We start from the raw sequence: 18,148 nt of genomic DNA, 5'->3' as shown, positions 1-18,148 counted from the left end.
CAATTGTTCTGTCTTTGTACTTGGTACTCAAAGATTGATCTCTGGAACTTTAAGGGCTCAGGCCTCAAACATAGGCCTTATACAAAGTACGTTCTCGAGCCTATTGAGGTATTTTCCTGGCTCTGAACTTCCTTTTTTCTTTTTCTTTGAGTCTGAAAAAGGTTTTTCAATCTTGTTCATTCTTTCAAAAAGCAGCTCTTGACCCACATCCAATAGTTGCTGCCATGTAAACTCATTGCCCCTACAACTAATCCTGGAAGAGATGAAAACCAAGCTGAGAAAATTCTCAGGTATACCAGTCTTTGGCTGAAAACCCTAGAGGACAATCAATAGGAATGTGGGCAAAATTCCTGATCTCCTGAAGCCCCAGCAACTGCAGAGACCCCACATCCACTGCCATGCCAACAGCCTAACTTCACTGCTTCATGACTAATCTTTGTAGAGATATCACACTGACAAAATTTCCAGGTACACCAGTTTTGGGTTTGAAAATTCTGGGGTCATCTTGGAGTTGGAATGGACAGCCTTCCCTCACCCTCCCCATATTCCAGAATCCCCAAAAATCACACTCTCATCCTATGAAGCCAACATGTAAGCTCATAGGCTCAATTCTACAGATCCTGTAGTTCCTGGTATGCAATGCCATATATGACACCAAATTCCACACTAACAGACCAATAAGAATACCCCAATATAGATGAGAAAGTGGCATAGAAACCAACTAAGCTCAATAACAAGAAGGTTCAACTAGCAACACATAGCTTAGTAAACCCTCAGACAATGACTAATGACCCCATTGTGAAATACAATAATTTAAAAAATTTCTTATGGAATGATCCCCCCCACGCCAGACAGGTCTTCAGGGCCACACCTGGTTAATCGGGCCCTGGGGGTATGGTGAGGGAGAGAAATTCCTCTCCTATGCATCCACAAACTACAGGGGCAGGGGCTGCACCCAGAAGACTCCACATGCCAGTTCTTCTGTTTCTCTTCAGCTGGTATGTTGGGGGCTCTGGGCAGGACAGCTAGCCATAGGCTCCTGGGCTGACCACTTAGTCCAGGGGACCGAGATCCCCCCCACACCAGACTGGACCCCATTCAGGAGTTCTCTTCTTACTAGTATTCATTTTCAAAAGCACGCGGGCACATTTACTTTTTAATAACACCCAAAAATGTTCTTAATTCTCGACTGTTTCTAGGAAAAAAATGGAATTCCCTAGATTTGGAGGATAATATTCAAATAGGTCTCTAAATCAATGTATATGTAGACGTGAATTCCTATACAGTGGTGCTCTCTGACTGCCAAGCCTAATCTATAAACAATTCATCTATACAATGTATAACAGCCCCTCTGATATATTTCCCCTCCTCCACACCAGAGCCCCTTCTACTCCCTCATCTCCCAATCCAGATTCGTTATCTTCCCCTTAATTAACCCTCTTTACCCTCAGTTTTTAATTTGTTAGGCACCAAGACCAACCTCTTACCCCAACAGATTCTGCCCTTTCGCACACCCCTACAAAGCTCATTATTACTCCTTAACTCTCTCACCCCCAACCATCAGCACCTCACATTTATCCTTTTTAACTTCAGTACTACACAATTCTAATCATAGACCAAAATCGTGCATTGTATTTAACAACCCCCAACTATTTCAAAAGACATAAAATGGACACATTTGTTTTTTAAATATTTTATGTGTATTGTCTTTAATAGCTATAACTCTTTCTAAATATTCTTTTACCATGACGATTCTACCCACTTTTTATCTTGTCTTTTCTCTGTGAGCTGTTCAATAAGGAATTTTGGTGGAAGAGTCCCTCAGTTTAATGCTTATGATTGAACCACGTCATGGGGATTGTTGGACTTGTTCTTATGGCCCCCATATGCGCTGATAATGCCACGTGGCATTGTTCCTTGTTTGCATAGGCACATTAAAATGGGAAAATACTATACATACAAATAAGTTCTTATCTAATAGAGATTGGAACATACAAATCACGTAGTGCAATGGGACCTTACACCCTGAACATTGATATAATTACCTGGCACAGCCCTCAGATGAATGGGCATCCTCCATTCACCCCTGAACCAGGGAAGCTATCTACGAAACATCCAAGGTTTTATATAACAACACCTGGAAGCAATCCTCTACCAGGGAAGACCCTACCATGGTTCTGACATCGACCTGCTCAAAAGAGACTTTCCTTAACACTAAGAAGACTTGACAACAACAACCTGCTTACAGGACAGGGTTCTCTGCATTGTCCTTTAATTGTGAGGTGAAATGAGAGGATGCTCTACACCATCCTGACTGCAATATAGGATATGCAGATTTCAGGATCTTTAATACAGAAACATGATACCAACAACAGAGACTGTTTGAAAAAATAAAGTGTATTGGCACTACAGACAATGACCTGGATTGGACAAACTAGTTTGCCTGGAGCCTAGAGTTGGTATTATGCCAGGAAACTTCAGGGGTAGGGTCTCCTTGTATTTAGGCCAAGGCTTTTCCTTTCCATGTCCCTCATATTTTGGTGGGCCTATGCAAACAATAATTGCCACTCTAACACCGTTTTTACTGTGCTCCTTTGACTCTAATCCTTAAGAAAAACAACCCACTTAAACTTTTAAGGTTAACTTAAACTAATATGCATGTGCATGGAAATGTACAAAAGTACTTTGCCTTCAATGTTTAAGGAGTTACATATGATTGCTTTGTGTGCTGCTAAGAAATATTATGTACTACTATCTGGGGACTTGTGGGACAAAGTAATTGTACATAGGTTCTGTTTTATTTTTATTAATGTTCTTTGGCTGAAAGTTCAAAGTTAAGATATCAGCAATGGGACTATTGAGAATTCTGTTTATGGGTGATTGTCCTTCCACTGTAACTTTACCTTGTCCTCTTTATTTGCATCTTTGTTCTCATAATTAAAAATAAAAATTAATAAAAAAAATACAGGTGAATTCTTCTACTTCTTCACTGCATTTGGGGTGCTACAAGAGGCAGAGGTACAGGTCTGATTTTGTGCATATCTTGGTAGTAGTCTAGGATTCACACTAATTCCACCCAGAGACTGGTGCTGATTTTGTGTTGCTCTGTACCACTGCTAGGGATTTACAGTCACAAATTTACTCTCTGTCAGCTATATCCTTAAAGAACATTGCTGCATCTGACAATTTGCAGCTGCTAGTACTTGGCAGTGGATGTGAGGTTAATGTCACACAAGATTGGGAGATTGGGAGTAGCAAATGGAAAATTCCCAATAGAATTTATCTTCCTTAGTCTCTACAAAAAGTCTCTTTTCTCACTCCAGGTGATTGCTCACACTGTCAGATGCAATTGGGAAGGGTTGATTTGGTTTCATCTTGGGCAGGCAGGCCAACTCATACTGCTTTTCTTTCACCTTAAAATAGTAGAACTTGTCTACAGGATACTTTCCATTCAAAAGGGATTAACAATCCATCATCCATATATCCACATGGACAATGTATACCCAATGTAATGGCTGGCCTTAAGTACCTTGCATGGCCTAACTACTATGGTTGTGCTCAGAGATTTCTCTGACTCTGCACTGAGGGATTACTCCTGGCACCTTATGTTGTGCTGGAGATCAAATCTGGTTGGATATATGCAAAACAAGCACCTTACTCACTGTTCTATCTATCCAGCCCTAGTCTAATTCTTGTTTTCTTGAGAATAGAGGTTTAGAGATAAGGTATACAGATTTTCATTGTTTTAGATCAATTTTCAAAATAAAGATCTCTGTCTTAGAAATTGCTGCTTGTTCCTCCCCTCCCTGAGGTTGTATTTTTTATCCACTGATCTGCTGCTCTGTTTTATTTTGGGGTCTTGAGTGTGCTCTGAAATTTCTCCCTTTTTTATAGGTATGTATAATTCTATGGACATGTATCTATTAGGATTTTCTGGCCTCACATTTGACTGTATTATTATTATTATTATTGTTGCTGTTGTTGTTGTGCTTATGTTGCATGAGTTCTAAATATGTCTTAGATGTTAACAACTTATCAGATATATAAGGAGAAAATAACTTCTCCCACTCAATATAGGATTTTTTTTTGTTTTGATAAAAGTTTAGTTTGCTGTGCATAAGCTTTTCAGTTTGATGGTCTCTGCTATTTTACTTTTCTTTGTTTTCCTAGGCATTATAATAGAGTACCCAAAGATATCTCTAGGACCAGTGTCATGAGAACTATGACATAAGTGTATGGAAACAAGTATATATGTGAGTGTATGAGAACTATGTTCACTTCTAAGTATTTTATTTTTAGTTTTACTTGTAAATATTTATCCGTATTTAATTTTTATGTATTATATGAGCTATGGTCTCATTTTATTTCTGTGCACCACTTATCCTATCACCATTTGGTGATCTAAATCCTTTGTATTTATCACCTTTCCTTCTTACTTGGTATTTTTATATCTAGTACCAGCTTGTACCCAGGGGAAGTACTATTTAATTTTTATTTTGTTCACATCTTTGTGTTCAAGTCCATCACAGAACTCTTAGCACCACTTGTTTTTTTAATATCTTTATTTAAGCACCATGATAACAGGCATATTTGTAGTTGGATATAAGTAATAAAAAAAACCCAGTGCAATAAAAAAACAGTGCAATGTTCCCATCAGCAAAGTCCCTCATTTCCCAACTCCTCCACCACTTGCCTGTATTCAAGACAGGCATTCACTCATTACTATTGTCATGGTAGTTTTCAGTGTAGTTATTTCTCTAACTAAATTCACCACTCTCTCTGGTAAGCTTCACATTGTGGGATAGGCCTTCCTGCCCTCATCTTTATTGACTCTGTGTATTATTACAAGAATTTCTTTTATTTTTCTTAAAACCCATAGGCGAGTGAGTCTATTCTGTGTCTATCCCTCTTCCTATGACTTATTTCACTCAGCATAATAGATTCCATGTCCATCCATGTATTGGAAAATTTCATGACTTCACCTCTCCTGATGGCTTCATAATATCCCAATTTGTGGATGTACCACATTTTCTTTAGTCACTCATCTGTTGTCAGGCATCTGGGTTGATTCTAGATTTTGGCTATTGTAAATAGCGCTGCAATAAATATAGGTGTGCAGAAGGCATTCTTGTATTGTGTTTTTACCACTCCTGGGCATATTTCCCAGGAGTGGTACAGCTGGATCATATGAGAACTCAATTTTAGTTTTTTTTTTTGAGGAATCTACATATTGTTTTCCACAATGGCTGAACAAGATGGCATTCACACCAGCAGTGAATGAGAATTCCTTTCTCCCCACATCCTCGCCAGCACTGATTGTTCTTGTCCTTTCTAATGTGTGCCAGTCTCTGAGGCATGAGATGGTACATAGTTGTTTTGATTTGCATCTCCCTGATGATTAGTGATGTGGAGCATTTTTTTCATGTGTCTTTTGGCCATTTGTAATTCTTATATGAGAAAGTATTTGTTCATTTATTCTCCCCATTTTTGATGGCGTTAGATTGTTTTCTCGTCAAGTTCTGTCAATACCCGGTATATCTTAGATATTAGCCCTTTTTCTGATGGGTATTAGGTGAATAATTTCTCCCATTCTGTGAGTGGCCTTTGTATTTCATAACTATTTCCTTTGAGGTGCAAAAGCTTCTCAGTTTAATATAGTCCCATCTGTTTATCTCCACTTCCACTTATTTGGAAAATGCTGTTTCCTCCTTGAAGATGCTTTCAATATCAATGTCATGGATTATTTTCCTAAGTGTTCTTCTATATACCTCATGATTGTAGGTCTGATATCAGGTCTTTAATCCACTTGGATTTGACCTTTGTTAGCACCACTTGTTAAAGAGATTTGCTTTTTTCCATACTCTGGTCTTCGTTTCTTTGTCATAAATTAAAAATGTATGTAGACTTATTTCTGTATTCTCATTCATGTCACCTTACTATGGGGCTATATTTACTTAAACACCATTTTGAATGAATAGCACTTTGAAAAATAATTATGCACAAAAATAATACAGTGTAGACTCAATTTACATAAAGTTCAAGAACAAGTTCAGCTAAACCAAAATAAGAGAGTCAGAATAATAGAACCTTTAAGGAGAAATTAAGGGGGCAACAGATTGAGAGGGGTATGGTGAAATACTTTAGAAGAATACAATTATTTTATATCTTGATTTGAGTTGCTGTTACCAAGATATAAGCATATGTAAATAACTTATGATTATACAGAATGACTCAAGCAATAGGATAGAGGAATATGGCACTTTGGTGATAGGTGCAGTGCAATATCATTGTATGCCTCACATAGAGATATTAATACTGTTGAAGATCATACTTCAATATAAACTGAGATAAATGGATAAATGAATTAAAATTATATGTATATTAAACACTTAATATTTATTGTATTAATATCTTGCTATAATAATGGAAGCAAACAAATTCAAGAATATATGTTATGAACTTGACTTAAGAAACTCACCTTCCTATTATTTTCTTGTTGAAAAGTGTAAGATAGACATTTCCGTTTATATCGAACACTGCACACTCAATTCACCATTTTGAATTCAGAGTCACCTACATCTACCCTTCTCTTGTCTTTCTAACTGATAAGACCACACAATTTCCTGCTATCATTTTGTTGCCTCTCTATTTCCAAACAAGCAGGGTGCAATACAACTTCCCTACCTTACAATTCATTGCACCGATTCCAACAAGCAGGACTCTACATGTAATGTTTCCTTAATGGTATTAATATATAATATTCCTAGTAAAGCATTTGTCAACAAAATGACATCTTCAGAATATACTCTCTTTTCATCTCTTTAAAGATACATGTTTTAAAGAACATCAAAGTTAAGAAACAGAAAAATCAGTTTCAAAAGGATTTAAATCCCACATTTGTATTTCAACACTGGCACAAATATGGTGCTTATTTTTGCCATACACTATCTCATCCCACACAAATATAACCCAGATACTCATGCAACCACTACAATATCCCTATGATATACATATTATCATTATATTTATTTCCTAGATGAGGAAGGGACAGAACAAAGAAACTTTTCTTATGCTATTAGAATGCATCAGAATAATGGTATAGATGCCACCAATATATTATTCTAATATTTCATCCAAATCATACAACAAACTATAAATAAAAGATAATCTTCACATCTATAAAATCAACTTATGTCTCTTTAATCCAAAATTTATCCAACATTTATTCAATAAGTCAGAGAAAAATGAGTATTTCTCATAGAAACTACTTAAAAAGTTGTAACTGATTAATAATTAAATAATATATAATAAGTAATTAAATAATGGAAATGCCCCCCAAATATTTTCATTATGGATAGTAGTGAAATGTCTTGGGCATATTGGTGGTGGTAAAGTTGTAGTGGGTCTATACAGAAAAAAACATAAAAATGAATACCGTTATAACCATGATACCTTTTCTGAGGTTACCATATTATGGGTGCCAGAGATTAAATCCAGGTTAGCAGGGTGCAGTAACTGCCCTTACCTACTTTACTTTTAGTTCTGGCCCCAGACATGTACTCTTAAGCAATAGATATTTCTTTTTGTTCACTGACATGATTTAAAAATAAAATCAAGTCAAAAACTCCAAACTAATATAAGATGTTGACAATTTATACTAATTATATTTTATCATATTCTCCATGTTTCATAGCCACATAAATACTATTTATTCCATCTTTGTTATTCTTTTATTTATTCATGCAGAAAATACTCATTAGTTTGTGCCAATTTTCAACAAACAGTGAGCACCAAACAGTGAGTAGGAGAGATTATATAGAGTAATTAATAGGTCAATTATCTCCACAAACATACCGGTTACGGAGTATTGCAGCAGCAACTGATTCTCCTCGATGCAGATGATCCATTAGCTCTCGAAGTTGAAGAATGAAGTGCTAAGGAAGAAAAGAAACCAATATTTATTATGAAAATCAGTACTACATTTGAAATAGTCACCACTCTTCCTCTCTTCCTCTCTTAAGGCAAGCGTGCAGGATAATCTCTAGGGAGCCTGGCATGTACAATCCAAAGTAAGAAATGCAAGTAGATGGACCAGAACAATGTGAAGCCATTCAGAACAGGAGCACATTTTGTTCAGCTTGACAGACTATCATGGTGATAATCCACCAAAGAGTCAAGTCACTAACCATCATTGCGGTCTTCTTTGGTCCTTGAATCTTAGGTCCCTATTCAAGTGCCAGTTTTAAAATCACCACATGTGCCATATCTCCAACCCCAGTTGAACGAGTCTGAATCAGGGTTGCACATTAAATAATCCAAACCAGGCTGAGGGTGAAACATGTATAGTCTGGCAGTCTTCTACCTAGTATGGAGAGCCTGGTGCCTGTCACAGTTATCATTTTTGTTGAGTATAGAGACACCTCAAGTTGGGGGCAGCTATCCAGAGCCTGTCCAGCACAGGTTAACATCTAAGACAATCTTTGTTTTGGGTGAAACCAAGTTGTAAACAAACAAATACAAAGAAACCAGGGATGAACTTTGTTTTAGGTAAAATAAGGTATAAACCAATAATCCTTGAAGATACTTTTAGCTTAAATATAATGGAGTCTTCTACCTACATTTTCCTCTATGTACCTTATGATTTCAGTTCTGGTATCAATGGTTTTAATCCATTTTTATTTGACATTTGTGCATGGCCTTAAAGAGAAGTCTGGATTCATTTTTTGCATGTAGTTGACCAATTATCCAAACATCACTTGTTGAAGAGGCTCTCCATGCTCCACTTTGTATTTCTTGCTCCTTTATCAAATTTAGTTGACCGTAAATCTGTGGGTGCAACTCTGAATATTCAAATCTATTCTATTGATATTAGGGTTCTGTCTTTATTCTTGTTTTTTGTTTTTTCTTGGCCACACCCATTTGATGCTCAGGGGTTACTCCTGGCTAAGCGCTCAGAAATTGCCCCAGGCTTGGGGGGACCATATGGGATGCCAGGGGATTGAACCATGGTCCTTCCTTGGCTACCACTTGCAAGGCAGATGCCTTACCTCTAGTGCCACCTCTCCGGCCCCCTGCCTTTATTCTAATAATATGATGTATTAATGTGTACTACTTTAGAATAGTTTAAAATTAGGGAAAGTGATTCCTCACATTTTTGACAAGGATTACTTTAAATTTCATAGATGTTTGTTGCTCCATAGGAATTTCAGGATTGCCTGATGCACTTTCTTTGAAAAAAATGTCATGTTAATAGGGCAATGCTCAAACTGATATGCAAATTTAATATACCCCTTATCAGAATACAGTCTTTGTAGAAATTGTCTTGCTGATTCTAAAATTTTATTGAATTTCAAGGAACTCAGAACAGCTAAAATAACTTTGAAAAATACCCAACGGGAAGACTCACACTAATTAACACAATAACTTATCATGAAGTAGTGGTAATTAAAACTGTTATCACAAAAATAGGCATATAGATCTAGGAAATAGAATTCATTTTTGTCAGTGGAATATGATTCAGAGTTTATAAATAAAGTCTTATTTCTATGGTCAGATGGTTTCCAACAAGGAAATCAACAGAATCACTCAGCAAAGAAGGGATAGTTTCTCCAAACCATGATTCCACAGGGGCCAGAGGAATAGCACCTCAAAAGGACATTTGCTTTGCACACGGCTGACCCAGGATGGACCTCATGGTTTGATCCCTGGCATCCCATATGGTCCCAAAGCCAGGAACAATTTCTGAGCACATAGCCAGGAGTAATCCTTGAGTGTCACTTGTGTGGCCCCAAAAAACCCAAAAACAAGTATTAAAAAAAATGATTCTGCAAACTAATAGCATAAGTAAAAACAATAAAGTTGGATTCTTTATAAAACACAGTTAAAATAAAATATACAAAACTAAATTAATTAAAATCCTATTTGGGGGAATTAAAACTATAAAATTCTTAAAAATGCAAAAAACAGCTTAGTCATGAGGAAAGGACAAAAACACTAGCAACAAACTAAAGTAAAAATAATTGAATTTTATCAAAATAAAACTTTCATGTACCAATGGATATTATCAATGAAATGAAAGCATAAAACTTAGAATGGAAAAATATGGTCAAATCACATATCTTGAAATATTATTATCAGAACTCCAGCTTAGTAATAAAAAGAATCAACTAACTCAAATCTGATCTTTCATATACGGGATATAGATATAAAAAAAACATAGAGAAAAAAAAGAAACATAGTAGGGAATAACAAATGTCCAAAGGCAGAAAGGGGGAAGCCGCTGAAATCTGCTGGAACTCTGATGCCAGGACCTATCTCTGACTGTCTCCTGTGCTACGCTGCATTCTTGGTCTGATTTCATCTTGTGTGTGGCTTCATCTGCGGATGGCAAGCCTTCCTGGTGTTGAATTGATACGCCCAGAAAGGGGGAAGCTGCTGAACTCTGCTGGAACTCTGATGCCAGCACCTATCTCTGTCTCCTGTGCTGTGCTGCGTTCTCGGCCTGATTTCATCCTGTGTGTGGCTTCATCTGTGGATGGCTAGCCTTCCCTGGAGGTGAGTTGATATGCCCAGAAAGAGGGAAGCTGCTGAACTCTGCTGGAAGTCTGATGCCAAACCTCTATGTGACTGTCTCCTGTGCTGTGCTGCATTCTCCGCCTGATTTCATCCCGTGTATGGCTTCATCTCAAGACAGCTAGTCTTCCCTGGAGGGCAGTTGATACGCCCAGAAAGGGAGGAGCCAGAGGAGTGTGGCCGCTCCGCTCTGCTATGCAGCCGCACACATCATTTAGCCAATGAATACAAACACAACACATAGAAAAACCCACAATACAAGTGTGACAATGGGGAAACAAAGCAGGCCAGCACCATAGAGAATGAAGATGGCAACTCTGATGACCATGGCCAACCAATTAGGAAGTCTTTCATATAAGGAGTTTAGAGTTGTAATATGGAAGATGTTCACAGAACTCAAAGAAAGTATAGAAGAGAACACTAATAAGAATCAAGAGAATATGAAGATAGAAATCAGAAAACTCCGAACTAAAATTTCATGTCAAATAACACATCTCAAAAACTCAGTAGATGAAGAAAAAATGGATGAGCTTTCCCACAAGAAAAATTACTCAAAGAATGGGAACAGATGAAAATAGAAGTCTATGATAAGCTCAACAGAAACAACTTAAGAATCATTGGAGTCCCAGAGAACCAGGAAGAAAATCTCCAGGAAGAATCAATGGTCAAGAACATCATTAAAGAGAAACTACCACAGCTAAAGAATACATGTGATCAAATTCTGCATGCCCAAAGAGTACCAACTAAAAGAGACTGCAGAAAAAACACCCCAAGACACATCCTAGTCACAATGACGAATCCTATAAATAGAGACAGAATTCTGAAAGCAGCAAGATCAAAAAGAGAAATTATATTCAAGGGAACATCCTTGAGAGTTACCGCAGACATGTCACCAGAAACACTCAAGGCCAGAAGGCAGTGGTGGGACATAGTGACAAAACTCAATGAAATAAATGCTTAGCCTAGAATACTGCACCTAGCAAAACTCACTTTCAGGTTTGAAGGAAAATACATGGTTTCACAGACAAAAAACAGCTCAGAAACTTTACAGACTCAAAACCAGTCTTAAAAGAAAAACTAAACGGCCTACTTTAAGACAAGACTGACCAAAAGACACACCAAACTTCGATAGAAAGATGGCATTATATCCCAGGACAATTCTTTCTCTCAATGTCAATGGAATAAATGCACCAGTTAAGAGACACAGAATGGCTAAATGGATCAAAAAACTCAATCCAACCTTCTGCTGCCTACAAGAAACTCACATGAATAGTCAGAACAAACATAGACAAAATAAAATGCTGGAGGAAAATCATCCAAGCAAACAACACCCATAAAAAAGCTAGACTCACCATACTAATATCAGATGATGCAAATTTATACTCAGGAAAGTAATAAGGGACAAAGATGGACATTTTGTATTAATCAAGGGATATGTACAGCAGGAAGAAATCAGTCTCCTAAACATATATGCACTGAATGAGGGGTCAGCAAAATATTTAATACAATTGTTGACAAATCTGAAAAATAATATCAATAACAACTATTGTATTGTGGGAGAGCTCAACATGGCATTGTCAACACTTGATAGGTCAACCAGACTGAAATTCAACAAGAATATACTAGACATACAAGGAGAAATGGAAGAAAGAGGCCTAGTAGATATATATATATATATGACACTCCACACCCAGAAACCTGTATACACATTCTTCTCTAATGAACATGGGATATTCTCCAGGATAGTCTACATGCTAGCACATAAAATATACCTCCATAATATCAAGAGGATAGAAATTTTGCAGGCTACCCTGGCTGACACAAGGCCAGCAAGGCCTTGTGTATGTGAACTAAAAAGGGACACAGAAGAAAAACTTTAATACCTGGGAGTTAAACAGCCTAATACTGAATAACCTGTGGGTCTGAGATAAAATAAAAGAGGAAATCAAAACCTTCCTGGAAAAAATGACAATAGAGACACAAACTATAAGAACCTATGGGACACAACAAATGTGGTACTGAGAGGAAAATTCATACCTTTGCAAGCACACATCAGGAAAGAAGAAGGGGCATACCTTAATAGCTTAATGAAGCAGCTCATCAAATTAGAAAGTGCTCAACAAAAGGAACCAAAAAAAGGAAGACCGAAGAATAACAAAGCTGAGAGCAGAAATCAATGAAGTGGAAACCTGAAAAACAATCCACAAAATCAACAAAAGCAGAAGTTGGTTCTTTGAAAAAATAAACAAGATTGATAGACCACTGGCAAAACAAACAAAGAGAGAGAAATTTGATAACTCGTATTAGGAATGAAAAAGGAGAGATCACTACTGATATGGTAGAGATTCAATGGGTAATCAGAAACTACTTTGAGAAACTTTATGTCACTAAATATGAGAATCTGGAAGAAATGGATAAATTCTTGGATTCTTTTAACTTCCCCTGGTTTAAAAAAGAGGATGTAGCATATCTAAACACACCCATCACTATTGAGGAAATTAAGACAGTAATCAAATGTCTGCCCAAAAACAAAAGCCTAGGCCCAGATGGATTCACTAATTGATTCTTTCAAACCTTTCCAGAGGAACTACTACCAATCCTGGCAAGACTCTTTCATGAAATCGAAAAAACAGGAACACTTCCAAATACCTTTTATGAAGCCAACATCACCTTGATACCTAAACCAGACAGAGATGCTATGAAAAAAGAAAATTACAGATGAATACCGCTGTTAAACATAGATGCAAATATCCTCAACAAAATCCTGGCAAATTGGATTCAGTGTCTCATTAAGATGATCATCCACTACGATCAAGTAGGTTTCATCCCAGGAAAGGAAGGATGGTTTAACATCCGTAAATCTATCAACATAATACACAACATCAACAACAAGAAAAATAAAAATCACATGATCATATCAATAGAGAAAAAAGAGAAAGCACCTGATAAGGTCCAACACCCATTCTTGATCAAAACTCTCAGCAAGATGGGAATGGAAGGAACATTTCTTAATATAGTTAAGGCCAACTACAACAAGCCAGTGGCAAATATTGTCCTCAATGGAGAAAAACTAAAAGCCTTTCTTCTAAATTCTGGCACAAGACAAGGCTGTTCTCTCTCACCACTCCTGTTCAACACAGCACTGGAAGTACTTGCTATAGTGATTAGGCAAGAAAAAGATATCACTGGAATCCAGATAGGAAAGGATGACGTCAAGCTCTCATTGTTTGCAGATGACATGATTCTCTACTTAGAAAACCCTAAAGACTCTACGAAAAAACTTCTAGTAATAATAAACTCATATAGCAATGTGGTAGGTTACAAAATTAACACACAAAAATCAATGGTCTTTCTATACACCAATAGTAATAAAGAAGAAATGGACATTAAGAAAACAACCCCATTCACAATAGTGTCACACAAACTCAAATATCTTGGAATCAACTTGACTAAAAATGTGAAGGACCTATACAAAGAAAACTATAAAACTCTGCTCCAAGAAATAAGAGAGGACACATGGAAATGGAAACACATACCCTGCTCATGGATTGGCAGGATTTACATAACCAAAATGGCAATACTCCCCAAGTCATTGTACAGATTTAATGTGATCCCTCCAAATATACCCGTGACATTCTTCAAAGAAGTGGATGAAGCACTTTTGAAATTCATTTGTAATAATAAACACCCTAGAATAGCTAAAGCAATCATTGGGAAAAAGAATATGGGAGGAATTACAGTCCCCAACTTTAAACTTTACTACAAGGCAATAGTTATCAAAACAGCATGGTATTGGCATAAAGACAGGCCCTCAGATCAGTGGAATAGACTTGAATACTCAGAGAATGTTCCCAGGGGTGATCCCGGAGCACCAAGCCAGAAATAATCCCTGAGCTCTACTAGTTGAGACCGAAAAACAAAAAATAAAAAGGTTCAACCAGAAGGAAAAACTTAGAATTTAAGAATTGCAGCTGTCACTCTCCCAAAGCATCGCTCTCTCAACACCCCTATATTCAGAGGCCAGAGATCTAAGTAAGAAACCTCCTAGGTTGACACGTTGAAGCCATGAAACACCATGTAGGATCCTCAGTGGCCCCATCAAGAGGATAGAAAGAAGTTTTTTGCCATACCCAGAATCCCATATGGACCCCCAAGCTGCCAGGAATAATTCATGAGCACAGAACCAGGAATAACCCCTGAGCGCTATCGGGGGTGGCCAAAAAATTAAAAGGCATTGTGAGAATAATGGGAAATTAAATTAATAAATATAACAATCACTTAACATCAGAGATGTATGTCTTTATTTGCAAGTTAGTGATTTATTTACTTTTATTGTGGTGGAGATCAAATCCACACAATCCATGTAATATATCTCTTTATCACCAAGCCAGATCCTCAACCAATAAATGTAACTCTTATTTATGTCAATTAACCTATATTCAAATCGTTAAATTTTTACTCATAGTTTTGCTTAAAACTTATAAGATTCAAGTATTCTATCAATATTAGTAAGTGAGGAATTACTGTATATCTGAAATAAATAAAAATGGACACCCAAATGAAAATTTACATCTTTATAATAACACTGTTCACAAAAGCCAATAAGTAGAAATAATCCCACATCAATTAATAGAAGAATTAAAAATAATATATTATTACAGACTGGAATATTATTCATATAAAGAAATGAAGAAATTATTGCTACAACACGGATCACCACTGAAAACATGCTAACTGGACAAACTCAAAAAAAGATAACAGGCTGGAGTGATAGCATAACAGGCAGGGCATTTGCCTTATACAGGGTCTCCTGATCCTGCCAAAAGTTATTTAGAGTTCATATCCAGGAGTAACCCCTGAGCACAGTCAGGTGTGGCCCAAAAATAAAAAAAAAATGATAACATAGGCCTTTGCTGTCTCAATTTTTGTGAAATTAACCAGTGGATATCTGAGATGCAACAAGAGCTTTTCTAAGGACTCTTGAGTCTTCTAAGGACCACCAACCTACAAAACAAACACATAGACACTGGCATTACAACACTGGCATTATGAAAACAGCTGAACTGTCGTAAGATAAAGAAAAGGAGAGAAGATTAAAGAAGGCTCATGAAAGACTGAGGTTACCAATGAGAAAGAAACAGTACCATGGACAGTGGTAAAAGGACACTGACAACTTATTGCTGGGTATACATACTATGGTAATATTCTACCCCTAACATTTATAAATATTTATATTCTTGAAAACCAGTTTACACCAATAAATTGAATGTATGTGTATTCAATTTATTATTTATTGTATACTTATTATATTAATAAATGTAATGTACAATATGTACACTATGTATTGTAATAAAATACAATCAGTAATATTATATTAATAAATATAATGTATAATGTTATCTATTGTATTTACAATTCAATACATTGAATAGAATATATGTATTCACTATTCAATAAATTCAATATAATTCAAATTCAATAAATTGAATAGAACATATGTGTATATATATGTATATATATACATACACACAAAGAGGATCTTGACAATTCAAAGGCAAAAATGATGCCAGGTCAGATAGCTAAGTTCTGTCCATAAATTGTACTATACTGAGAAATTAGAACCAAAATATACTATCAAGATATATGACAAGATAAGCACAACTCGAGATAAATGATGGAAAAACTATACAAGAAACAGTATCTGAATATCTACTAAAAGGAATGTAATAGTCCCAAGGTAAAGTAATTTGCAATATGACGCAATGTAAATGAAAAGAGAAAGTACGATAATGAAAAATTCGTATGCCCAGAGAAAAACAGAAGCCCTAGGGAGTATTTCCATAAAAAATAGAAGAAAGCATGGAAAAATGATGGTTATCGAAGTCTATTGTGTTGGAGACAACTTTACACAAAATTTACCAAAATAAGAAATATTCACTAGTTCAAGAAGGCCATTTAATATAAAAGTCATGTGTTTGCTGCTAATATTTGTTGACAAGAAAAAATTTCTCATCCCTATCTATATACAACTTTGGATTTTACTACTAAAGTAATTGCCATTACTTAATTTCTTAAATGTTGCAGTGTTGAGAATCAAACTTAATTCTCTTGCAATCAAGAGAAGGGTTTAATTGTTGGGCTACCTCCCTGCCCTCAGAAATTGTCTGAAATTTAAAGAATCTGTAGTAATTTATGTGGGCGAATTGGGCCTTGTGATTGAGTCACAAGGAAAGACAGTTATTCGAGGAAAATAAGACCATCTTATCAATATTGCTAAAATGATATATGCTAAATGTGAATTTCACAGAAATTTTTTACTTAGAATTACTGATGTTACTGAAGACCTAGATTAAAACTGCCACAGTAGTGTTGTTTTTGAGTTTACTTCCATGTAATCAACTTCCATGTATGCCAGCATTGCCAGCATTACAAGAACTGTGTATTCTATTATCTAAAATTTTCAATGGACTTGGTCCAGAAATTAAAGAAAAGGCAGCATATTTTTTATTCCATTCATATGAAATATACACAAGACAGTAAATAAATTAGTATCTATTTTGGGCTAAAATATATGGGTTTTCAGTGGGGGTAAAGGGTAGGTATGAATAAAAAGCTACTGCCATATTTGTGAATATACAAAAATATTAATTACAGATTTTAAATTGATGATTCCTGTGATATGTAAACTAAATCTTAACAAATCAGGTTTTAAAATATCTACCTGAAGTTCCTGATGAACAGATTATCAATCTTTTAATTATATAAAAGCATCATCAGCATTCCTGATTTTTTGAAATCCTTAGGCTCCATAATTTCTCAGCAGGGGCACTGCAGCTGTCTCACCATATCCACTAACAGAATTGATTTAATTTCTTAAATGTTGCAGTGCTGAGACTCAAACTTAATTCTCACCCAATCAAGAGAAGGATTTATTTAACTGTTGGGCTACATCCCTGCCCTCAGAAAATGTCTGAAATTTAAGGGACCTGTAATTTTTTTCATGACATGTCCAGATAAATTTATTCCAACTAACTCACTCTTTATGCAAACCTTTGATTGGCAAATACAATTAATTAATAATGTAACCACAATAGCTATTGTCGTGAGAACAAAAGGTTTGGTATAAAACTAGCAATAGATGATGCCATAGGAGAGACAACTCCTATGAAAATTCAGTGTGTCATAGCATCAATTATTATCATCTATTTTTTGGTTTGGGGTCAAATTAGTAGTGTTAAGGGGATACTCCAGACTCTGTGTTTGGGAATTGCCCCATGAAATGCTCAGAGAAACATGAACTGCTGGGGAATCAAACCCAGACCTCCTCTATGAAAACATGTAATCCAGTCCACTGAGCCACTTCCCTTACATCAATTATCACAGAAAGTTTCTTGACTGGTTAAACTGGGCTTCTAATGTGCTTGATTTATGTAGAGAAAGAGTGTGAGATAAAATACAGGACATTCAGTTAAATGCAAATTTCACATAAACAACACATATTAATACAATAATATTCCAAATGCCACATGGAATTTCATTCATTAAAAATGTGTTGCTATGTATCTGAAATATTTGA

General features: G+C 36.1%; 1 protein-coding gene across 1 annotated transcript in view; it reads right to left on the bottom strand.

Annotated features, from left to right (window-relative positions):
- KLHL13 (kelch like family member 13) overlaps window positions 1–7,920 on the bottom strand; it is a 141,503-nt gene extending 133,583 nt beyond the window's left edge. The window contains exon 1 of the mRNA XM_049767573.1: window positions 7,855–7,920. Within this exon, the coding sequence (XP_049623530.1) occupies window positions 7,855–7,907 (53 nt within the window). The 5' untranslated portion in view covers window positions 7,908–7,920. The remainder of the gene's footprint in view (window positions 1–7,854) is intronic.
- Window positions 7,921–18,148: the final 10,228 nt, after the last annotated feature.

The sequence above is a fragment of the Suncus etruscus genome, chromosome X (genome assembly GCF_024139225.1).
Source record: "Suncus etruscus isolate mSunEtr1 chromosome X, mSunEtr1.pri.cur, whole genome shotgun sequence".
NCBI lineage: Eukaryota > Metazoa > Chordata > Mammalia > Eulipotyphla > Soricidae > Suncus > Suncus etruscus.
Note: the sequence above shows the minus strand (reverse complement) of the source record. Positions and strands in the feature narration are given on the sequence as shown.